General features: G+C 38.8%; 1 protein-coding gene across 6 annotated transcripts in view; it reads right to left on the bottom strand.

Annotated features, from left to right (window-relative positions):
- MEGF11 (multiple EGF like domains 11) overlaps positions 1 to 26,023 on the bottom strand; it is a 254,379-nt gene that overhangs the window by 180,234 nt on the left and 48,122 nt on the right. For all 6 annotated transcript variants that reach the window (XM_042875569.1, XM_042875567.1, XM_042875573.1 and 3 more), the window contains exons 2-5: positions 14,002 to 14,114; positions 10,085 to 10,208; positions 7,533 to 7,634; positions 6,528 to 6,628 (exon numbers count right to left, since the gene is read on the bottom strand). In XM_042875569.1, coding sequence (XP_042731503.1) covers positions 6,528 to 6,628; positions 7,533 to 7,634; positions 10,085 to 10,200 — 319 coding nt within the window. In that variant the 5' untranslated portion in view covers positions 10,201 to 10,208; positions 14,002 to 14,114. The remainder of the gene's footprint in view (positions 1 to 6,527; positions 6,629 to 7,532; positions 7,635 to 10,084; positions 10,209 to 14,001; positions 14,115 to 26,023) is intronic.

A 26,023-nucleotide genomic window follows, 5' to 3' on the forward strand; every position in this document is an offset into this window, starting at 1 on the left:
ACAACAACTCACTCATGTTTGGGATGGGCAGGATTTTGTTTTTGCAAGCCTATACAAGAGAATGGACAACCACCAAAGGAAGGTCTGAGCTGGCGTGGATTAGAACCAGCGCCCTGTCTAGATGAGTGCAAACTAACATTAACAACACTGAAGTGCATTAAAGCAGGAGGAGGAGGAAGGGATTTTAAAAGGGAAAAGAGACACTGAAGTGACTGAGGATGTTCACTTCCACACAGTGGATCTGTGCTGAATTTAAAGCAGCAGGGGCCCAAACTGTCTTTGCTAAAAGTGGGCAAATGAAGGTACAAAACTTTATCCTGCATAGTTTTTTCTTTGAATTCAACAATGAATTCATATCTGTGATTCTTACGTCTTTTTTTCCAACCCTGTTGAAGCTTCCAGGCATCTAGGCTATTAACACAAATACTATTGAGTACCCCAGATCCAGAGCCTCCTTCTGTATATTCCCTGCATCCTTTCATCCAATCAAACTGAGATTGCCCATAGCAGCCAGAAAACCTTTTCTACTGCTACTCTAGCAACAGTCTGGATCTTTTTCTAAGTATAATGCCTGCATAATTTTTCCTCTCATATTTATTAAGCCCCCTGAGACATTATATAGCTTCAGCACAGTTTCCTTTCCGCCTTGCTGTTCTCATTTCCCTGCATGAACATTTTGTTTCTCCTGCTTCTACTGCATTTGTTCCAGAAGTCCTGCCCTTATTTCATTACTACGCTCCACCAGCATCTTTGCAAATCCATCAGCATCCAGAAGCTGACTGCAAATACAAAATGATGGATGGGAGATGAGAATTGATTTTTTCACCTTCCCATCAAAAAGGTCTTCCTGTTTTCTTTAGGCTGAATAGTAACCCTGGTATCTCTACGCCACAAGATGAACAGATCTACTAATATGGCGAGTCTCCCTCTTCCTCCTCACACACACCAGTCTCCCAGGACGTTCAGAATGAATAAGCAAAGGCCTCTAATGTTTGCAGAGCCATGTTCTGTAAAAATGGTATATTGAGCCATGGTATATAGCCCCTGGGTCTGCAGTATGGCAGCACATGCTGAGTGCAGACAGTTCTATTGCATGCTCCTTCTGTTGCTTTCTAATCAACCCACCTGCTCCTTCAATAGAAAACAGGGATTCCTCCCAGCCACCACACGGTGGTAAGGCTGCTGATCCTGCTGCTCTACCATGACCTGAAGCTGAATCTCGTGCAAATTTCCCCTCGGACAAGAACACAAGATCCAAATTATTTTCCCCATATTCTTATCTGGAAAAAACCATATGGAATCATCTCAAATGCACAGAAAAGGAGGAATTTCAGAGCATCTCCTACTGTCATTTCAATTTTGTAATTAATAACACTATGCAGAATGGCCTTCCACACCATTTTCCCGCATTCATACATCTCAAATCAGAAAGAAAAAGGGAGAATGTCCCCTGATACAAAGTATCTATGTACTGCTATATCATTTGCCCTTAATTTATGTTGCATTATTGATGTACAGAATGCTGTACTTGAATAATGTAACAGTAAGGCTTTTGCAGGAAGCACAAGCACCAGCTTTAATGTGTGTCTGTAAAGATAAGAAAAATATATTTCCTAAGTCCAGCAGATTTCAAATAATAAATTTTCACGTTACAGGAATGCTGGCCAAAAGGAATTTAAAGGAGAGGTGAGAAGGAGAGGAGCGGGGGTGGACATTTCTTCCAAAATGTTAATGAGCTACTGCCTCATAAAGTGATACTAACCAACAAATCTGAGATATGCACAAACATTATGAATATTCAGGAAGTTTAAGATGCTGATTCAACATTTGCTACGAGTGCACAACTTTTGCACTGCTCACATAAGCTATTATTTGTCTTTTCATCATAAGTACACTTGACTGCAGCGTCGGTGTGTTGCTGCAGCATATGCATTGAATTGCAAGTATTGTAATTCATCCAGATGGCAGGAAGCTTTGGAATTGTTACTTCTATGGTACAGATGTTTAACAGTGCAGCCATATGGCTCCAACAAGGCAGCCTTTTCAGAGATCACAAAAACTACACTAGGCGTGCAACCTTGTAAATATGATTTGAGTCCTGAGCGAATGCGAACGTTGGCATTGCTGTGATATAAAGCACACGCTGTACCTGCAGACAGAACTTATGAAATGTTATTTCAAAGGAATCAGGTCTGATATTTGCATAATTTCACCAATCAGATATTAAAACAAACTCTTCATTTGTTTTTGACATTTATGAAAGGCGTCAGGTACAAGTTAGCTGGAAAGATGGACAAACAACCACATGCAAACCTGACAGCATCCTCAAACCTCTGGTCTGGGTGAACTACCACAGTAGGTGAGAAATTAAGATTCAACCACTGAGACCAAGCATTTCTCTACACAAAGATTTGTCAAAGTCAAAAAGCCCTTAATGATGGCTGTGGCAATTGTAACGTGGAAACCTGAGTGTTGAGAAACAATCTGAGATCAATAAGACCTTGGTCAAGAAAGGAAAGAACCACGAAATGGTCAATTTATAACTCTGCTGAATACTGTCAGCTTTGAATGACGGGTAAATGACAGCAAATAAGATTGTTAAATCACTAATCTCGTCTTTATTAAATCCTGTCACATCCTGTAGATTTATATACTACAAGGAAAGAGTAAGGCCTGAGAACGACAAATAAAACTCTTAAAGATGAAAATGTATCAATCTATAAAAAAAAGGTAAATTCTCCACTTTCAATTTGGTAGTTGCTTTTTTTCTTTCCTGTCAAAAAAATCAGAGAAAAGCAGATGCTTTTTTTCCTTCTTCCCGATTCACAGGTCTCTGACCCTTTGTTACCTAGCATAAACTTCTCTTTTATATAATCTGCAGAGCAAGAATAAGATTAAACTGGATAGGCTGAAAAAAGCACTGGTCTCTCAGACAAAAAGACATCCATTTAGTACAGAGGGGATCTTTCCACATGACATATTCTTAAAGGGAAGTAGTCAGTTATGATCCACTCAGAGAGCAAAATCATGAAAGAGCCATGTGATGTTCCTGCAGTGCTTTCTTGTGGCTTTTGTTTTCATTCTTTGAGCAGGAAAGTATTTAGAGATGTTATATCACAGATACTAATTGAGACAATATAATCTTAAAATATCTGTGCAAAAACCTTGAAGGGTAGTTGAACTCTGAGGTTGTTTTAAAAAAGATTTTCTGCAGTTTATGCATTTGCTCTGCCAAAAGCTTACTTTAGCAAACAAAGTATAGTAAATCAGGGTTACTCTGATTTATTGCCCAGCGTGTGCTGTTTGTTTTCAGGGACAGTTCAGTGAGAAGCTGCGTCACATACAAGCACATTCACAGATATGGAATTGTTCTGCAAAACTATCAGAATGGTGGCAAGCATGCCTAAGATATTGATGGAAAAATGCAGATGGGTGTTTTTAGTATTCTTCAGGTGATATTTTTTGAATACCATTACAATACAAAATTATTCCAAGCCTTTCGTAGGCACAAAGAAGACAACTTCATACAGCAAAATTTTTTAGACTGAGTAGCTCAGGCTAGATGTATAGCATATCCCTCAAAAATTTTAATGATTTCATCTTTTGCCCAAATTCCACATTTTTGGAAGTGGTAGCATATGAAGATATAAAAAAAAAGGGAAAGCCACCAAGGAAAGAATGGTAAAGCAAGAAGTAAGAAGGGCAGAATCGGTTAACCTGAACGGGCTGGGTTGGAAGAAGCCTTTAGGGATCAGCTAGTCCAGCCCTCTTGCAAAGGGCAGGCACACCTCTCGCTACATCAAGGCCACATCCAACCTGGTCCTGAACACTTCCAGGGATGAAGCATTCAACAGCTTCTCTGGGCAGCCTGCACCCCTGCCTCGCTACTTCTCAGAGTGAATAATTTCTTCTTTGTATCTGATCTAACTTGCATTAGACCTAATCCATTAAGAAAGTCCCAACTGGAGGACACAGAAAAAAAAAAACACCGTATCACTGACATTCTTTTCAAAAACAGTAAATGAGAAAGGAACAGATCAAAACTGTAGCTACAAGCCTGCTTTAAAACCCAAGGAGGAGACATTAATAGAGATTTAAACCCAGCCTTCAATAGTCTAAACATGTCATTGTTAATTACAAAGCTATTTAACTTCTGCAAGAAATAAGGGCCGATATTAATGAAAGAAGAACCAATTAGCCTCTAATCTACACACTGTTTTTTAATCAAAACTTTCTTTTGATCATCAGACTCACTGCGGGATGTACTCTCTTCCTCATGTTGTAGTGGCTTCCACGATTGCTAATGGAATAGATTTTAAAGGGCTGACTGAGCAAGGAGAACTTTCTCTGCAGGGCTGAAGGTTCCTTTTGCTTGTGTCAGTGGGGCTTACTGGAAGTACTTTCATCTCCAAACCACGTTGCCCCATAACTGGACAGCCAACTGGGAAGATTCTGATAATGTCTCCTGACCTCTCTCCTGCACAGCTGCCATCAAAAGACCAAGCACTGACCGTGTCTAGAGTAACGTGGGACAAGGGTACTAGATTTCCTTATCAAGAAAGCACAAAAAAATACCAGTTTAAAGAAAGAAAAGGGAAAGGGAAATTAAGGAAAGAGGCAAAAGCAGAGAGGTGCCACAAGGAACGAAAATGAAATTAACTATTGACTGCAAAGAATGAGGAATGGGAGAATTTCCTTGTTGGGGCAGGAACACATCATGAAAAAAGATACAAAACTAATGGGACGAGCATATGATGTGCCTGAAAGAAAGGGACGAGATGGGAAAAGGGAAGATCGCTTCTGCTAAACACTGTTGTGCCTTCAAACTGCTGGCTGTGGGGCCAGAGTGTCTTCAGGGCTTTTTTTTTTTGTTACTGTGGCTTCTTGTAGTATTAAAACAACAACACCAAGTATCTACTAGCAATCAGGATGGAGAACTTCTTTCATTTCCTTCTCAGCTGCACACACTGATCAGATCTTCCAGGAAGGAGAACAAATAGAGAATGTCCCTGACACGAACTCTGTCTGTATAAACATGAAGATAATGAAATTTAAGAACCTGACTCCTGCACATGTGATAACAGAGAGAATGTAGGCGTTGTCTGCACTCAAACACAAAATTCCTGGTCTGATCAGAAAACTACTCTCTGTTCTGCATTAGCAAACCTTTGGTGTACACCGTATGCCAGGCAACAGCAGTAAGAGAACTCTCTCAGTACTATTCCTGAGGAAAAAGAACATTTTAAAATAATTTTTAATATCCTGCGAGCCTTCTCAGAAAGTCTATAGAGTTTTACCCTTGTTGCAGACAGTACGGCAATTAGAAACAAATAGATCAATAGATTGCAGAGAGAAAAGTAAAAAATAAATATGATCTGTGCCAGGTAGGATATTGAGACTCAAGGTTAAAGTTGGCAATAATAGTATGTGCAATAGCTGCTGAAATGATACAGACACCTGGGAAATTTAAAGGTAAGTGCATATTTAGCAGAGGGGGGATTTTAGCAAAGGCCTTGGGCTCCTTTCAGTGTTTTATAGGAGTTGAGTCACAGTGCTCTGCATTTCGAAAGATCGAATTATTCCTCTGTCTGCGAAATAACAGTAATTCTGATGCCTTATGAATTACCAAGAACTGGTAATTTTGCGCAATTCAATGCCCCTTTTCCTTAATTGATTGCCATAATGGTAATTCCAAATGACATTAGGGCCTGTTCATGTTTTTGAGGTGCTTAAATACTACAAGTGCAATATAGGTACCTGCTGTAGTTTCCATGGAAATAAATAGGAGGCATTACTTTCGTGGCAATCTGCTTAAATCTGTCTACAGAACTTGCATTCTGATACTTAACAAAAACTTGCCCTTTTCTTGCACCATCATAATCCCATTTTAACAAGATGGAGACAAGAGATCCCCTCCAAACACACCCTTAATGGACACAACATTTTTAATTAACAAAGATCCATTTCCCTTTTGTCACTCTCATACTGACCTAACAGACTCCAAGGTTTTTGTTTACTTCTGCAGTGTAATCAGAACAATGCTTTTCTGATTTTTATGAAATTTTCTACAGAGTAGAATCATTCTCAGCAACCATATGAAGCACCGTGAGTTTTAACTGCTCTTAGCTAAAGAACTTTGAAAGTTAAGAAGTGCTAACTTTATGCCTCTTAAACTATGCAGCAGTTCATTCCTGAGAGTGCTCTCAGTTCCACTAATCCTTTAACATTAGTGCATACTTAGATAAATGACTCCCCAAAGTAAGGTCTGAATCAGGAAAGCACTCAGGAACTTGATTAACTCCATCCCCAGTGATTTCAGCCAAAAACGTTACTAAGGTGCTTGAAATGCACACAGTGGAAATGTTCTCTACCTGCAGTTCTGACTGAAACCAGTGAGACCTGAAAGTTCTGAGCAGCTCGGACAGTCAGTCCCCAGAATAACTACTGCAATACATCTTTAAGTTGTCCACGTTCCCTCCAGAACACTCCTTCTAACTGACACATCTGGATCAAATCTATGTACATACGGATGCAGTAGTCTCCACTTTCATAATATCCAGGACAGCACTGAGATCTGCGCCGGTACATCGTTCTGAGTCCTCTGCGATACGCCGTTTTATAACTTATTCTAAATTGTGAGACAGAAAGCCATTGGACAATATTGAAAATCAATGCTCACTGTTGGAATTATATTTGTGTTAAATTATACTAAGGATAGCATTCAATAATTATTTTAAAATGCATGAGAGCTTTCAATATTAAAAGCCACAATAAAAAAAAAAAAGATCAATACTTGTTTTGAAACTTGAAATATAAGTTGTGTTATAAACACAGTGCTCACAACAGTCAATCACTGCAGCCTTTCCTAGGACTGCTATCTTAAAACACTGTGCCTGTGCCAAATTATGGGCAAGGAGTTTCTTTAACAATAAACAATTCATTTCTGTGTATGAGCAAGGTCAGCTATCATCATGAAATCATAGAACTGCCCAGGTTGGAGTAAACAGAATTTTCTATGGAGACCACCAAGTCAGCATGCTACCTAAGAAATAACCACAACGAAAACTGCTCTTGATTACACAAAACATGAATTTAACCCCAAAATAATGATTTTTTTATTTTATTTTTTTTTTTTACTTTCTAACCCTTCCAAGGCCTTAGTGCCCTGAAAAAAGACACTGTAATCTCAATTCAGTACTTAAAGCACGCTTTCCCTAACAGAATCTGCAATGAACAGATACTGAAAGGAGTAAAGCTTTCTGTAGCTTTTCTAGAGTTACTCACAGCATTAGCAATGAAGCCTGAGAACGACACATACCATTATTGTGCTCATGGACCACACTGTGTGATTAGACATGCAAAAATCTCTCTACCTCAAACAATGTTGTGGAATGCCAAAAAGCCTGGTTAATGCACCAAAATACATCTTTCAGCACATATCTCTACTAGAATGCCATCACAGCTTGAGAAAACAAGAAGCTACATGAAAAGATGAAAAGCCAAAATTAAAATATCTGGGGATCAGCTCTTACCTGTGTCTAGTGCACTTGAACCAGTTCAGTATGTCAGTACATCTTGTATAATAGATCTGATCAAAAGGATGAGCATAGGATTCCTGTACTGTCACAGCATAGCTAGAAGCAAAGAAAGAAAGTGAAAGACTGTTCACTGCAACATGAAAAGCTTCAGCTCCCTGAATATGCTGCTCATCTAATTCCAGTATGAGAAATAATTAAATCAATGGTCTTAGAAATTTCAGGCCTTATCCAGAACTGGAAAAGGGTTTCCTTAAACCACAGCTCTTACTTAAAGTTTTGGAAACGCTTCTAACTTGGGCTCTGTAACTGAACTAGGCATAGAGATTTCAGCCTGAGTCATAAACCTCTCCCTTCTGGAAAAGAAGCAAATGTTATTAAACTTCACATTTGTTTTAAAAGATGAAAAGGGCATTTGGTTAACTAGGCAGTACGTATTCTAAAAGAGAAAAGCATCGTGCTTTTAAAATGTCTCAGTTGCATACCAGTCTAGGATTGTTAATTTTTGCTTGTTTTAAACAATGGTAATAAGAGCTCATATTAACAAAACACTGCTGTGTTTTACCAGCATGATGGGACCCTTTCACTTCTTTTTTTTATGGAGACTCATTACTTCAAATGCTGGTTGCACCAGTCAAATTGGATGATTTGTAAGAGGCTCAAGGGCCTTTGAAATGCATAAATTTAATCTTTTTAATCTGTAATAGAAGTTCAGAACTAACTGAAGACTGTGCGATCATGAGTTAACTGGTATCTAGATTTAGAACTCTTAGAGATATGTGATTATGCATGATTGTACAAATGAAAAGACATTAGCAAAAACTGAGCAAAGTGATAAGGAATCCCAGAGCTCCAACAATACGAAGAATTCAGCAATCTCCTTCCCCAAGCATAGCAGATTTATGAAGCAGGTACTGCATTAATTACTATGAATACAGTTCAAGTTTCCGGGACAGACACATGACTTGGGAACGCAGATCTAACCAACACAGAATATTGTATTGCTCTACAGTAAATGCGTATACTGCTGAAGAGATGCAAAATCTCAGGTTCCTATCTGAAAACAAGCTCTGCTTTATCTTAGAGAATCACACTAGAATCTTTCTAGGCAGGGTCGAGACCCAAGAATCAGACCCTCCAAGTCATTCATTGTATTGATTGCCTTAATCATCCAAGCAATTTCCTTCCCATCGATGGGACTGCTGGTGTGATTCAGCCCATGAGACTGCACCCTAAAGGGAACACCGGAGTATGTGCTTGTTGGGTCTCACTGGCTTGAAATCAACGACTGGGCTCTTACTGCCCTGCTTGTCAGTCCCTTTCTAGGCAAGCCAAGATTGAACTAGATGCTGCTTCTGTCCTTTGTCACAATTTGTTGGTTTTGACAGCAGGGCTTTTTACAAATACTAACGCCAAAATGTAAAATATTTATATTGTTTGTTATTAATGTAAGACATTCTTGATCATTACTTTATGATCCTTTCTTTGTTATCCCACTATTGCTCTAACAATCTTTTCCCTCTGATTTATTAACATCTAAGTAACAAAGTCATCTTGGTCAGTACAACCAATCAATTTTGGTATTTAATTTTTGTTTCTCCTTGATTGGGTCTCCAGGTTGCTGACTTTCTTCAGACAAAATCAATATTTTATTCCTGTGCTCTGAATGCACTTCACCTCACAATACAGACTGCACAATCCTATCCCTCAACATGCATAGCCTTTGCTTTGCAGCTCCATTACCTACAAACAGTTAATTCTCTAGTGAAGGCTTCTAAAATCGAAACATAGAGCCATTAAAGTATGCTTCCATTTTTGCTCGTTAAGGGGTTCATTTTGCCAAAATGTACAGTAATTCATATCTACATGGAACTAAACCACAGAACAGAATAGAAAATAAAGCAAATTGAACTTAAGAGCACAGCAACTTCAGCCTCTTCAAACAGACCCTGCATGAACGTGAACCCTATCAAAGCTAGAGGGTTTCTGAGTACGTGTAAGAACTGTCCTGCACAGATCCACTTTTAGGACAAGGACACTAACAATAGAACAGAATTACCAGAGCCTTTAATTCTTGGAGCTTTCATGAAGGTGCTCTTTGATACTGGCATGAATTTGGCAGATAAAGTCACAAAGTTCAGGACATACTGTATAAGCCTGCATGTTGCAACAGGAAGGGCTTAAAACTTAGACAAAGTCTGTAATAGCTTTGCTCAGCAACAACCAGAAAAGAGGCAAGACAGAACAAGGTCACCATTTCACTGGGTCTCTTCAAGATACATGAAAAAAAGGTTAGTGCAGTCCTGCAGCTGAAGCTATGGAGGAGGAAAGCACAGCCAAGCAGATAGGCAATACAAGGATTTACCCTAGGTATGGAACCTGTTCCTTCAGGATGGTGGAAATCCACAAAGCAACTCAGCATTGCTGTTTCTGTCACACAGACCCACATTCTTCTATGAGGCAGAGAAGTATTTAGCTCTTATTTTGACTTTTAAATGTACATATCTGAAATGCCCAGTCAAACAAAACACTGCCATGTTTTAGATTACCTTTCCCAATGACTACAAACATTCGGATCATCTGGGTTTAGGGACAGAGCAGTTTTGAGCAGAAAAGACAGAAAAAGCCCTTTTAGAATCCACCAGAAAAGCAATTGAGCCATCATTGTTGTACCTAGATAAAGAAAAGAAAGTATGGTCATTAGAGAGAATATTGAGAAAACATCTTTCTAGGTGATTTCATTCTTGCTTTTGTGCAAATCCAGATACTATGTGACTTGATGATTGAGCTACCCAAAGAGTGATAGCACCGACAGCTCTTCCGAAGAACCTCTCTGATACTGATGTTCTTTATGGCTGTCTATCTGTACTGACAAAATAAATATCTGAGGTGTTAAAACAATCTGTTCTCCCATCAGCTTATAGGCAAATGGGAGAATATCCAAATGCTCCTTTGATTTATTTAAATGTGGTTTAACATGAGCCAATGCAGTAAGCTAGATCTGAGACACGTGCTTATTACGTGACTGAAGGAAAAATCAATTCGTTTTTCAACTTTCAGATGGAAGATTATTTAGAATGATGGAGGTCAAAGTACTGGGTCACATTATACAAAACATTACACATGAAATAACAATAGTTGTGTCGAAGCTGGAAATAGATTGCATAAACTTCATCAAGTGTCATCTCTTCATCATGTTTCAGTTCAAGTATTAAAAGCAGACAAATAAATCTTATTCTCATCTGGGCCTTTGAATCCAAAGTGGTGATGTATGCCTAGAGGTTCCCAATGACATCAGTCAAAAACAAAATAAATAGGAAATAAGAAGCTGCTTCTAATTGCAACTGCACTTAGCAGATTAACTGGTGCTAATCTGTTAAATCAGTAACAAGTATTTTTGAATTTCCATTATAGACATTTACATCATCACATAACCCACCATTCAAATCAAAAGTCCCATAAATTAGTGTTATTCGTGGCAACAAGATTGACCTAAAAATAGATTGAATCTTCATACGATCGTCTGAAAAACGCATGGCTCATTGCTTCGTGGTCCAGAACAGCAGAAGGGATGTTAAGGGGTTTGCTCTGCATGCACTGATATACAGCCCAGCATAAAGGAGTCGTCACAAAGCAGAATGAACAGCAGAGGAATTGCCAGGAAATCTTATATGAAATCACCTTGTGATTCAAAGCCTTCTTAGCTAGTTCAAGGACACCCACTGCCTTTAGTGATTTGAAGTCAAGTTCCCAATGGGAGTAATAGCTCATCTTTTAAATTATTCCTAGAGCTGTGTTAAACCCAAATATAGTCTTAAGCCATGTAAGTCATATTAATGTTAATTAACATGATTTAATGTTAAAGTTACTCACGAACTAAATTTAAGCCTGTGCGTGACCATTCTCTACCTGCAAGCTGTTTCAAAGCCTCACAACATCAATGCAAAAGCTTGCTCTGGAAATTATGAGGGCTGACAAGAAAAGGACATGATATATATTTCTGTCCATCAGAGAGACATTTGCTACACTTGTCCTAGACTCCAATTCCCCATGGAGAAGTGTCTTGAACAGCTTACCTGCAGGTGCCCGTGGGACAAAAGACTAATAAGTTCTATGTTTAAAACCTGACAGTTTAGAACTTGTTTGAAAGTATGATGGAACTTTCTTTTAAATTTACATGTACTAATATATGTGAACTATCAAGTATCAGGCTCAAGATAATGACAGTGCTTTAATAAAATTATCTTAAAAAGACACCTCTGAACATATTACATTAGCTACCATTTGAATACTACCAAATTACAGAGGACAAGCTCTACTGGGCACTGTATTCATAGGTTGCAATTTACCTCCTTTGTTCATTCTTTACACTTTTGATACATGGCAACGCTGAACAAATAAGACTAATAGAAAGAATGCTTCCAATCAGCAGCAGTGGTCAAAGGAAGAGCCAGGCTAACCTGCGTAAGGAAATGCGGTCTTTAAGAGAGGTTTTTTCTCAATCAAAAGCAAGTTTTGTGCTCATTTGGTAATGCCTTAAGAACATCCAGGGTTCATTCCTAGCCTAAAGGCAGATGGCCAGCCTGCCTTCTACCAAAGAAGACTGAGCTTTTTCTCATTTAACTAAAGCAGCCTTGTGTTTTTATAATTTTATAATGAATTTTATAATTGTCAGAGATCTTAATTTGCTTTCAAGTAAATAATGTATCAGTTCAGTTTTTCAATCAAACATCCTAAGAGTTATGACTAACACTCAGAGTATGTGTTTAGAATGCATTTGACTTTCAAAATTGTTTTCCAAACTTTTAATGATAATGCTTTTTATTATCTGTTTGTAGATTAACTGCTTTATGCAATTTATTTCCTAACCCTGTAAGTCAGATCATACATCAGAAACACCCAGCTCTCCAAATACAGCAGAACCTCATTTATCTCAAGTGTCTCTTTTTCTAACTCAAATGAAATATTTCACTTTGATCACTTTTAATAGAAAAGGCCTTATACCAAAATGGAATGGTTGCTATTACAGGTTTCCAAATAACACTCTAAAAATAGGAACACACATTTTAAAAACTAACATCAAAAAAGAATGCAGTTATGACATGTAATCTGATTTTGTTTCAGCTTTTATTGCTTGCTGCAATATACACTACATTCCTGCACTGCATTTAAAGTTTGGAGTGTATTCCCCAAGGAGGCAGCATCAGCATTCCAGAGGGACAATGCCTGTAACTTCATTAAAGTTATAGCCAAATTAGATGAACATTTCCAGGCTCTGCTGCTGCCACTCTCTTGAGGACAGGCAGCCTCCTGAGGTGAACAGGAAAATAAACGACACGTAGGTCCTCTGTGCAATCTTTAAGCAGACTCCAACTTTTTGTCTCTCCAGGTCTGCTTATTGTTTTCAGCAGTGAAATAAGTCAATGAGGTACAATTTGGCAAGAAAAGATGTCTTTATATCCAAAATATAATCTGGGCATTTTTCATGAGTGTCTCAGTCTCTGTTAATGGTAACTGATTACATCAGGTATCTGTTACTCATTAAACCATTTTCACATGCCTTGCTTCTTTTTTGAATGGATTTCAGTACTTCAGACACAATATTGATACAAGTCACTGCTTCCCTCACCAAAGACAGGAAACTCATTCTCCCTTTAACCCACTAATCCTAGCTGTAGAATAAAACAGGAGGTTGCAAGCCTGTGATTTATTTGTCTCCAGATTTGTTTTACAGAGACCTGTGCTGGAGTTTGCAAAGAGACTGGAAGATGTGGCCGTCCATTTAATTTGTACTAAGAACATGAGAATATGGACAAAAACAGGTTGTTACAGTCTTTCACTGCTTATGTAACACAGCAGAGGATGATGGCACCTCTCAGGATTGAGAGCTAAATGCAAAGAAAATAAGACCAGAAGGAATCTTTGCTGGGTGAAACAAATATCCTTTAAAAATTCTATCTAGATGATGAGGTCCTGGCTTTGGTAATGCTCTTGTGAAAGGGAACTAATTTATTTTAAATGGCTGAGTGGAAAAATAAACAAACAAATTAAAAAAAATACAGATTAAATTTCTCCTTTGCTTTCCTGGCTGAGATGAGAAAATTTAACTAAAAATGACAATTAGAGTATTTCCTGTTCAGGGGAAATAGCAATGAAACATGTCATTTTGGCATTTCTGTCATAGAACTTGAAATTCAAACAGAATTTCCATTCCATGATTAAGTTCTAAACTTAGTGTTTTTGTCTCAGTTTGGGTCAAAAGAAGTTCTGAACAAGGTAAAAAAAATAATTTGGTACCCAGCTGTAATTAGAGAAAATATTTACAGAAGTGTCTTTCAGTAGTAAACAATATTCCTGGATCTGTTTATATTTGTGAAGATCATACTCTGTGTGTCTAGATGTTCATACAGCCAGCTAACACAATAATACAATGCATTTCACAAAGAGCCGTGTGAAGAAGTCTTACCTCAAAGTGCTAAAAATTCCTAATGGCTCCTATTTTTGCAGACTAGTAGTGCATGAAGACACATCATATTAACAGGACAGCAGAGGAAAGCTCTTCAGAAGTTGCTTGGCGCTCTGGGGAATCAATAAGAAAAAAAAAAGAAAACAGAGTCAAAGAAAGCGTGTTTGGAGGATTGAAAACAAATTATGACAAAATGAGACAAAGCGCTGTAAATATTTCCGTATCATAAAATAACTGTGCTGCATCACACATTGCTTTCAGCCAATAGCAAGTGTTCAGGAAGGAGTAAAGAAAATGGAAAACAGAAAGAAATACTTCCCTCCTACACTCTTCTAGTCTCGCAATTTGCAGCTTTGTTGGCTTCCTCAGCCACAAGTGGTATCTTTATGTTTAATAACCTCTGATGGATTCTCATCCAATCATTTGTCTAATGATTTCAATCTGCTAAAATGAAAGTTTCAGTACACTTATTTTACATGTCAGTGTCAACAACATCCTGTGACATCTCTGATATCAGCTGTGTTCTATATGAAATGTGTCCTTGCTTTTCTGCCTGCCACCTCAATTTCATTTGACAGCTTCTTCTCTGTTAGAAATGTTTGACTTCCAGACTTGGATTCCAATCATTTCCAATCATAATAACAACATTTTATTTACAAATAGATTTTTTCTTTTCCATATACCAACAGAGAAGTTGAAAAATTTTGATGACAAACCTTCCAAAGCCTTCTGGAAATCTGTCTGGATGTTCCTGACGCACATTTATTTATTTCAAAGAGCTTTAACAATTTAAGAAGCCACATAACGGCGTGTTGACTGTTTGTATTTATCAAGAGCTTCCCTAATTCAGTTCTCAATTACAATTTCTACCAAACAGAAAAACCTAGGTGTATCAAAATTGAAATGTATGCTAGTATTTTTATATGAGCTATTAAAGAAAATGCAAGAGAACAGTTAAGGCAACAACAACAAGTTGGATTTCACTGAAGAAGCATTAAAGTGACTGAGAGTTTGCTGATTACACTATTTTTGTCTCAAACTAGTAGCAAGCTTCCAACAAGCTGCCCTCTGCGGCATTCCTCCTTCTCATCCCATCTGAAATTTTCATGATAGTTTAGGCGAGGGATCATTTAAACACACACTTCATTTGGCTCTACATCAAATTTTGTTAGAAACAAGCTGTTATGAAAGCTAAATGGGGCCATGAGTTTCAATAGTGATCAGGAATTTTTGGATGTCTCCACTTGTGATTAATAAGTTAAGATATCATATAGGGGATGAATAATATGAAGTGCTCTGCATGTATGCTAGGGAACAGGCTGTTACACGCAGTCAAGAACTAAGCCACTCAAACCCACTAGAAGTCATTGCCATGACCAAAAGAAATATTGTTGAAGACAGGTCGATGTCTTGTTCTGTTTCTAATTACAAATTAACGTTGTTTTAAGAAGATAAACACTTCCAGGAAGGGTCAGGTTCTCAATATGAAAGCACCAACAATGTGATTCTTCTCATCATTCAAGCACAGTGGGATTCAAGTTGTTGAGCTGGCAGAAACAACAGCCTATACACTGGGTTTGCTGGGTTCCCTTTGGTGACATCTTACACGATGAATGCAGGAAGACAGCGGATAAGAATCTGCCTGGGTTAACAACAGATGACACTTCAGTTGGCAGGTCTTCCTAGTACCTTCTGGGGTAGGTACAGAAATTGCTACCATACACAAACAGCTTCGATACCACTTACAGACACAAGTCTCCTGTCACCTGGAAGTGACACTGACATGGAAAGAAACACAACTGACAAGGACAGCACGGCTACACAGTATAAGCTGGAAACAGAGAAGAGGTAAAAAACCAGGATCTTTCTTACCTTACCCTTGAGATCATACAATGAATGCAGGCTTGTCACATGTAGTGACAATAAATGTAAGTAGGAACCCTAACATTTCAGCATAGAACTAATCTACCCTCCCTGTGAAGGCTATCCTGCTGCTGAACAAAAATGGGATGGAAACAAACTGAACAACTAAATGGCATTTTTCTTTAATTAGTATGAATAAAAGCAAATTTAGAGGTTTCAGCTCTTCATAGTAAAGTTACCAAGGGAAAGTTAGAAAAGCTGTAACCAGAGGCCTGTCTGCTCAGCCTCAGTAACACCCACACCACCACACTGCGCAGTGAAGGAGGGGCTGTTCAGTACAAACAAGGGAACCACTTCAATTTCCAAAGATGGGCTTTTAAGGATTGGATAAACACACCAGGCTCCTTAATTGATAGAGTGCCCTGATGACTTTCCCTTCTATGCTTTGAATCACAGCATCTCAGTTTTCCAAAACTGGGTAGGGGGTTGATTTTAACAGCAACTGAGTACACAGGTTTCTTAAGTTGCTTTAGATTTCTGAACTTTAAGGTATATCAGCATGAGTTTTAAGTGCTACAGTAAACATTACTACAGTTACATCCACATCTTACAAAATCTGAAAGGCTGGCTTCGGCGCTAAGCTCTCATAAGCTGACCTCCACCAGAGTCACTGGGAGCTTGGCTAGAGAACAAAACAGGAATAAATAAGGAAGTAAGCTCTTCTTGATCTACCAAACTTTATTTTTGGAAGCTCAGGATTGCTCCTTCAGTGCTCCCAGAGGAAAAGTGGGTCAAAGTACCAAAGCTGTGCCGCTAGGCTAGCAGCACAGGTTTAGTTTAGTTATAGCTGATGAAATATGTTTACAAAGGAAAGGCTGGAGCATGCATTTAGGATATGAAGTCGGCTAGGACGGGGTGGCTCAAATTTCACCCAGGTTCTGCAATCAGCATGCAGTGCTTTCAGCATCCAGTAGGCTCCGAGCCTCCAGAGGCACTTAAACTCTGAACAAAATACTCAGAAACCTGTGGTGAAATGTAGGGCATATGAGTTCTCAACACAGACAGAAGAGAACTGAACAACCCGCCGGGTGCTTGAAAAAAAGCATTCTGCAAACTGAAAATTGATTGCGCACGGGAGCGGTGAGGTACCTACACAGCTGACATTACCTGTCTGCTGGTGACATCAACAGCAACACACAAATACAGACATTCTGCTCTATCAGTACCTACACAAATATGCACGCACACTTGTGCAAAGCCCAGGTGCCAAAAGCTATTACTCATTAAAATACTAAATTTCTTTCTCTTATGTAATTGATAATCAATAATCCATCAGAAATACAATGAAAACATTGTGTTAACAACACCTAAAAACACTGCTGAAATAGTGCACATCCAGATAATTGCTGGCTCCCTTTCAGGAAGGTCAGCTAGGAAAAATATTGCCTGTGATTTTCTGCCCATAATTCTGTACTTGTACTCAACCACCAGTGTAAAATTGGAAGCCGGCCCTTTGAACATTTGTCCCTTTTAGTTGTTATGCCAGACTCAAGACCACTGAAATGTCAGCGTCCCTTCTAGAGCTTAAGCCCTGTCCAAGCACTGCCAGTCAGACAGGACTGGGAGATGGCAGATACTCTACCCGCATTTTCTGCCAAAAGGAAACTGGCAGGCTTCAGAAGCAAATTTCAGGTATCCTGCAGTATCTCATCAGGAAAATTCCTCCAGCAAGCTAGGAAATTCTGGGGCAGTCATCTCTGGGCCTCCTCAGTTAAATCATGGTAAACAATGGTAGGCAGAAAAAGCCACTTCACATCTTTGTCTTCTTAACCCCACTGCCCCGATCTCACTGTGAGGCTGTTTCCTAAGGACAGGGGAAGCCTCTCCATGCTGCAGTGTCCCCCATGCAGATTCTCATCTTTTTGCACAGTGGAATTTTTAAAGCTGCTGACACTGTATGGGGAGTGACATTCCCCAGTGACTTAACAGTGTATTTATATTCACTATGACATGCATATTTCGGGTATTCCTTAACATACATTACTTCTGAAGAGAAAGAGGAAAGTAAGCTGACACATCTACCAGCTGCTCTCCAAAGAACTCAGGTTGGCTTGCTTACATTTAGCCACCCACCTCATCCCTGTTCAGCATGCCAAATACTGCAACATATGCTTCCTTACACAATTAGAGCAACAAAGGCCTCGTGCCCCAAGAACACTCAGGATAAATGAAGCAATCTGTTACCTGCACGCCCAGGTGAGGAATAATACTTTAATAGTATTTCACTGAAAAAGCATTTCTTCCAACAGAATTTTCTTATCACATTTAAAGAAGGCACGTGAAGTTGATAAGAGTAACAAAAAATGAAACATAAGGATGTCCAACATATACATGGTGAAATAAATTAAGTATGATTCTGGGAAAGTGCTGCAAAAGTCAAAATAAAAAGTGGTTTGAAAACGTAGAATATCCTCTGTGGTTATATTTTAAAGAATTATTTCTATTTGTCAAGAGCAATCGGTCGCTTCTTTTTGTCTTCATTTATCTCTGAGGAAAATAAAATGAAACAAACAGTAAAAAAGTCCCAAGTGCAGCGAACAGCTGAGCCAGGGATGAATTAAGTAACACTGATTGATGGCTGGTGATGTACAGCACTGCTATTACATCCCAACGCTGCATCTCGTATTTCATTTAAAGGCCCATCTCTTCTTTTCCAGAAACAGTGCAGTATTTATGAGAGAAGGTTGATTTGCAAGCCTTGGAGCTGCACCGAGAATCCAGATTCAGTTTTTCCAATCTGGCTTTAAAGTTGGCGAATACCTTGAACTTCGAAGGTAGCAATCCAAATAAAATGAAACTGAACACCAGAATAAAATGAACATTGAAACTAAACATGTATTTTCAAAAAATGCTGCAGGCAGGGCAGAGCTTTTTATCTTCAGTTTCTTCATAAGACAGTAAGGAAGTAATGCTTGTCTCCTCTTCATTTATACCTTTACTAACCCCACTGGTCCAACAGCATAGATCTTCGTCTGCTCTCCTCTGGGTTTTCCCAGTACTTTATTCTCTGTGGCATTTTCTGTTACAGCAGCACTCAGATGCTCTCTTCCTTCATTCAATTTTCCTCTGAGCCTCTTGAAATCTTAATCTAAAGTTTTTTAGCTTCATAGCTATTAAAAATATTGACTGGCCCACAGAGAATATAACTTTTTCTATCAAAGTCCACTAAATATAAGATGAACATTAAATCAATTTTTAGATTTCTAATGGCTTAAAAATGAGAGAGCCTACTTAAAACTTGCTGGTTTTTCTAGAAATAGGAGAGGTTTGCTCAGAAGCTGCAATAGTCTTTTGTACTTCGCTGTGCTTCTTACCGGGCACATCTGGAACCACTATCAATACTGAAGGAATGGTATTTGGTTCAATCACGTTGAAGCTTCAAGTTAGGAGCCCACATAATTTCTCTGATTTACAGAGCATGCACACACCTGCTTATCTGAGAACCAGCTGATTACTTACGTGCTTAGAAATAGCTATAAGTGCTTAGTTTTAGGCACCCAACAGGCTGAACAGATCTGCCCTTCTATAGGGCACAGTGCTGATGTAGTGGAAGAGGTCACGGTTTGTGAACAAGGGCATTGCAGTTACTGCTGGTCTTTGCTACAAGGAGGCATGCCACAATTATTTGCTTCATAACCACCCTCCAGCTGGTCACATGTTAGCAAGGCACCAAGCGCTGGTATCCCAATATACCTGGAAAGTAAGCCCAAGATGCATATTAAAATGTAACGCCAGGTTTATGGCCTAGCAAAGTCCTGACTCCATGCCAGACATACACCAAGCCTCTTCCCATGCCATCTAAGGTCTCACATCAGGCACTTCAAGAAGCAAAGCGTCTCTGCAGTCTGGACTTGGACATGCAACTGTTGACCACCCACCAATGGCTGCTGACCTCCAAGACAGACAGTGTCAGCTTCATTCAGCTACACAGCAGCTCCTAGCAGCACCTTCACCAAGACAAGTCTCACAGGTTGAGACAGGCAATAGCAGCGTCTGCAAATGTTCTCTTCCACAATATCCAAGTCTTTGTCTTGGCCTGTTTTAGACCAAACTCCCACAGCAGATGCAGACATTCCCCAAAATATCCCTACCTTTCCAGGAACCATCACAGAATTTTTAAGAGATGCTCAAATACTCTGATCGCTAGAGTAATAACTGGAGAGATAAATGAGAACCTGACCTCAGTCTTACTTAATTTTACATCACTATGCAAAGCTCTTGACTCTGCTGCCTCCATGACCTACTTTATCTATTGTTTATTCCTTTCTTTTTTCCAGGAAACTGTTCATTAAGGATAAGAGCACCTGGCTTACAGTAACAAGGGCACTGTGCAAAATATCTGTCATAAAACTGAAAGAGGAACATTCATTAATCCACCGGGCAGAGCAAAGCCACATAGAACCGAGGGGCTGCAGGACTATCTTAGGCAAAGCAAACATAAGTACAGAAGTCTCTACTGGTGTACATGGCTGAAATCCACTGAGTTCACTGTGCCAGGATGTACCTGGAGAGAATTTGGACCTACCAGCACAGTCATCAAACGCAGACGGTACTGCAGTTACTCAAGTTAGAGATTTTCCTTCTGGCAGAAAAAAAATAGCAAGAAACATCACTGTGAACCAAAACAGATCTGAATAACTGCTGCATGGAACCAACTCTGCTGCCTCTTTCCCCTCTGCATAAATTTGGCACTGAAAACTTATTTAACTACTTTGAAGAAAAAAAGGTTGAAGAAAAATTATAAAAGAGTGAAAATTTAGGGCTTATTTTAGGGCTTAACTTCTATCATTTTACAGCCACACTAATTAAGTTTTTTTTCATGAGTTAAGACAAGTACAGCTTTCTCTCTGTACTCTTGCCTCATCAACATCATACATGTACCATCTGCTACGTCCTCTTACTGAGCCCCTTCTATGGCTTGCTCTCAGATGCACAGCACTCATTTGGTTAAGGAGAACACTTTTCTACAAGTGCTATATTAACCCCTGTGCAACTGCACAAAAATGGGATCTTAAGAATTGCTAATACAATGTAATGCAAGCTGAAGGGAGCCTACACCCTGTGTTGAGATTACGTGAATCAGTATCACTTACGTGAATCCTGCTACACAAAACAAACAGAAGTTCTCCTCTCTTAAAAACGGGCACGCAACCTAGGAGTGGGCAGGAAACTGAAGTGAGTTCCCCATTTCCTCTCTTTTTTTTTTTCTTCATAAAAATGTTTAAGCTTTAGTGGAAACACTGGAGATGGAACCTTCTTGCCACTCGTTAGAATGTCATCCAGCTGCCCATTACCCTTCCATTCTAACCACCTTTTCCTCTCCCTCCAGTCTTTCATACACAGTACTGTTTCCATTCCATGGTATTGCTGATTTGGCATTATTCCTCCTTTCAAATACGGAGAAATTAAACCACAGCTTAACTTTTCCTCAACTAAAGCTTCACATGATTTAATATTGCTATATCTGCAACACACAAAGCGTGTACATAATTCCCTGGGACATAATAATCATTGTCCAATTAAACAACAGCCAGCCACAAGATGAATAAAGCACCAAAATATCTCAATAAATCATTAATTGCTGTTTTACACCCTGGACCGTTCAAATAAATCATGAGTTGCTCCTTTTGTTGATTCCTCAGGGCTGTGTTGATAATACACCTTGCAATATCCTTTCAATTTTTTTCCACACCCATTAATGGATAGGAAGATAGACTTCTATTGCACATCAAGATGGAATGCACAGAGCGTGAATTTCCCCAAAACACTTGTGCTTTCAGGCTTGTTCTTCAACCCTTCTAGGAGAGTGGGCTGCAAGACAAAAAAGCATGTCAAAAAACAGAAGGACTTTTGGCCTTCTGTTCTCTACCCTGAAATTTATTTACCTTGTTCTACCTTACAGCATTCTTACTTCAGTACATGTTTCAAAAAGAATCTCTTTGAAGTGAAGTAAAAGGAGAAATCTAGTCTTGCAACCCAAGCATGAGAGCAAGAATCAAGAGATTAGCTCTCAGATATTAGAGGGACAAAAGAGAGCAGCAGAACAGAACAAGGCAGCAGTGTGTACCGAGTGCACTTGTTAACTGCAGGCCATGCATACCTTTCAACCTGTCCTTGCCTCTTTTCTCCAACCCCCTCCTCCTCCCCCCCATAACCCTCTCATTACTAACTGGCATTCAGAAAAGATTACACACATGCAAAATGTAATGATGAACTGAATTTTAGTTATTTTCAGTGACTTGAGCAGACCAGTCCAATCTACCGAGGAATAAAAACCCCTCCTCCTATACCAGGCTAGTTAACAAATGCCAGTGAGACATGGGCATGTGGTAGGTTTTGCTTAGTTGTTTGTTTGTCTCAACTTGGATCCCACCTACCAGGCCAATTATTCATTTTTCAGACTGTTTCTTTTGATTTGCAAGCCGACAAGTCGAACATCGGGTGGGAGTAGGAATGAGTAGGAGGAAACCAGAGCAGGAGGAATTCTCCTAATGATATTAAAGTTGAAAATTGGACGTTGGTTTGAAAATTGGATGTTGATTTTAAAAAATGATAGTAAACAATTCTTTTTTTTCTTTTCCCCCAGACATTTAAAAAATCCAAAAACTGGCAGGGTTTTCTATCTGTCTGTAAGCTCCTCGTCAGGATTTGGTCACAATATCCTCTTAATTGCGTTCCAGTGAAAATAAGAACAAAAAGGCCAGCTGGAAATACAGAGATCACTTTAGTTCTAAAGGATGTTCACACTTTACAATTTACACAAAATGTTTACTGGTAACGTATCACCTGATTAGCATGAATTAAGAGTGCATGGAAATTTCATGCAACTGAATGGGCTAATTACATACACAGACACATACTTTAAAAACCAGGCTTTTCACGTTCTTAAGTATAAGCAATTAGGAGTAACATTTCAAAATTATGTTACTGCTCTAAATTCCTTTTCACTCTGCTTACATCTGAGGTTGTTCCTGTTTCTCTAACCAGCAGTTGTTACAACCAAATATTCACCTGGTGACTGAAAAATTAAAAAATTGCCCCTGTAAGAAATTAAAATTTTGAAGGCCTGACTATGATTAACTTTCAAGAAGGTCAGAAAAACTCATAAACAAACAAACAAACAAAGTTATTGAGATCCATGGGAAATTCTGCATTAGGTCTCCTAATTAAAATCAACTATGCCATACTGTTTCCACTTTTCAAATGTATCCACCTACAGATCTAAAATCTATTGAGAATGATTAAAATCAGAAGTAAAAAAGTCCCCAACCTCTTTTCTTTTTCATGTGTGCATTTTCTCAAAGTCCATTAAAATATCACCTTTGGAAACAGATGCACAATCAGGCCCAAAAATGATCTTTGCATGCAAGATGCTCAGAACTGCCAAGAACTCTTCGTGTTCAAAGTCCCCCCAGCAGGCTCTGCTACGTCCGCTCCGTATCACACGTAATTAGGATTTTTCAGACCATAAAATCAATAATATAATTAGTAAATGGCATGTTATTTCACAGAATCTTGCTACAACTTATCTGTCTTTGATCAAGCAGAGCTGACTGCTAATGACATTTAATGTTAATTAAGGAGAAGACGTGATAAAAAGTTCTTTGGAGAATTATCTAATTACGTACCATAAAAAATGAGGTATGCAATATCTGTAATACATGCTTATATCACTGATTATTGTTTAGGAAGCTCTAAGAAGACATCAGGATTACAAGTCAGCTTTGGCCACACTTTGCCCTGCATCCTGCAGAAATACTCCTTAGCTGGGATGTGCACAACAGCTGGCCCAGTTTATTAATGAGTTATGTCCCATTTCTAATGAGTACCAAAGCACAGGTAAATTCTTCCTCAGCTGCAGGACAGCACCAACAGAATATTTTATGAAATTCACTTTTCTTCTGACACTGAATGATGGACAGCCAACCATCACAACTGAAGCTACTGACAAAGTAAATAATGGAACCTGCAGAGATTAAGCAGGGATTTCAAAGGAATTACTACAACCCTTAGAGAAAAACAGTTACAGAAGGCAAAAATATTTTCTAATCTCATAGGAGTGAGACTTTTTGCTACCAATCACTTCGACTGCCTGAACCCCAAGTATTGAGGAACATTTATATTTAAAAATATTACAATTTGATGTAAGACGTCCAAGTAATTTTTCATGATTGTCAGGCACATGGAGAAGCATGAAAGGTAATTTTTCACTATTGAGAGATACTGTGGAATTCACGAACGTTGTTTGATATGTCTTTTCCTAAAGTAGAAAGGAAGGGTAGAATAAACACATTAGTATTAACAGCATAGGCCAGCTACTATAGTTAATGTCACGTCAGTTAGCTCTCATTTCCCAGTACGTTCTGGATTTGATAGTAATGCTCTTGCTTAATATTAGCTATGTATAGTAAATGAACTCCCTAAGTCCTGTGAGACTATTCTAATGCCTGAAGTTACAGAGAGAAAGAGAATAAATGTTTCCAGAATCTGAGTATACATCTCAACTGCAACAACTTTGTCATTTTTGACAGATGTGTAAAAAATAAACACTCCTCACATTGTTTTACTTTTCTCTCTAAGAAGCATACCAAATAGCATAATGATATCCTGAATTTTTAAATGTTCTCAGACAGCTCCATCAGTTGCACCTCGAACATGCCCTGCTGTTACAGCATACTCTTATCAGCTCAAGCAGGGAGCACTGCACGTGCAGGCACTGAGGGCCTCACCCACCTCAATCCCTGCGCTGAACTGAGAGACACAGAAAGAAAAACCTTGCTGCATCTCTCACAGTTGAGTTTAAAACATGAAGGGTAAAAGTGCTGAGGGCAGGATGCTGGCAAAATAGGTGCCACTTGTACTTACCCCAGATGTGATGGAGCTGGCATGCTGTTCAATACAAAGTGATTAATGATTGCTTGCAATCAGCCCTAGAAATCAATTGGCATTGAGTGACATAATGATTCTATGACATCACGTATCTTCCCATCTGATGCTTGTTCTTGGACACATTTCTCCTCGTGTTGCCATTTTTGGCACTGTGAGTGGGCTTATAAAGATGATGGGGTTTCTGATGTTCATGAATAAACAACTTTTCACATGAGAGAGGTTTCTATTTTTTTCTGCCAGATTTATTTTTTCAGTTCACTTGTGACCCCTCCATCACCACTCTGTGGCACATCAAATTCAACTACAGGAGCACCGCGCAGGAGAAGTCATGTATATAAGACTGGCTCTTTATTTCAGCTATTAATTATGATAATTACAGAAAAATCACATAAATGAGGAAGAGGAAAGGAAGTTCTACTGCAGCACTGGAAAATGATATATTTACCATACATCTTTTGAGCCACATAAATATCTTTCTCTTAATTTCAGCTGTTCCATTGTTGCATGACCAGGCCATTACTTCGTCATTATTTTCGGTATTAGCAATAACAAGTTTTTCTAGGGAGATTACTGTAAAATTATTAATGTTTCAAAATGACCCACAATGCCATTTTCAAGTGCATTTAAGCTGCTATCAAAAATAATAATAATAATAATAATAATAATAATAATAATAATAATAAAATTAAAAAAAAAAAGAGTGGCCACAGGAATCAAGGAATAAAGGGCGGATTCCTTGATCTCTGTTTGCATGTGATAGGTTTCTCCTTCCTTAATTACCTTAGTGGCCTTCCTTGCATTTATTCGAGCTTAATTTAATTTCATTTGAATAAAGGTGACAGCAACAATATATAACATTCTAACTGAATTCTCAGCACCACTTTGTACAATGGCATGGGCATCCGTATATCTGTACTGAAGAAGTCCTAGAACCATATTGCACTTCATATTGGCAGCTCCCAGAATCCAGCAACCAATAAATGTAACCAGATCCCTCTTTCCTCTGTCAAATCCAAATAATGAAGCTCTAGCTTATAACAGAAGCTCACATTGTTAGTCCCTGTGTATGCCTTTGCATTGCTTTATGACAGTTCATGCTACTGCTCCAGTCCACACGATCATCCAGCTTTTCTGGTATTACAGTCCCATTCATCTTGGTACTGAGGAGCTCATTAGCCTCCTAGATTGCAATAAGAGGTAACACAAAGAA

The sequence above is a fragment of the Lagopus leucura genome, unplaced genomic scaffold (genome assembly GCF_019238085.1).
Source record: "Lagopus leucura isolate 7727_CA_CO unplaced genomic scaffold, USGS_WTPT01 Super-Scaffold_100015, whole genome shotgun sequence".
NCBI lineage: Eukaryota > Metazoa > Chordata > Aves > Galliformes > Phasianidae > Lagopus > Lagopus leucura.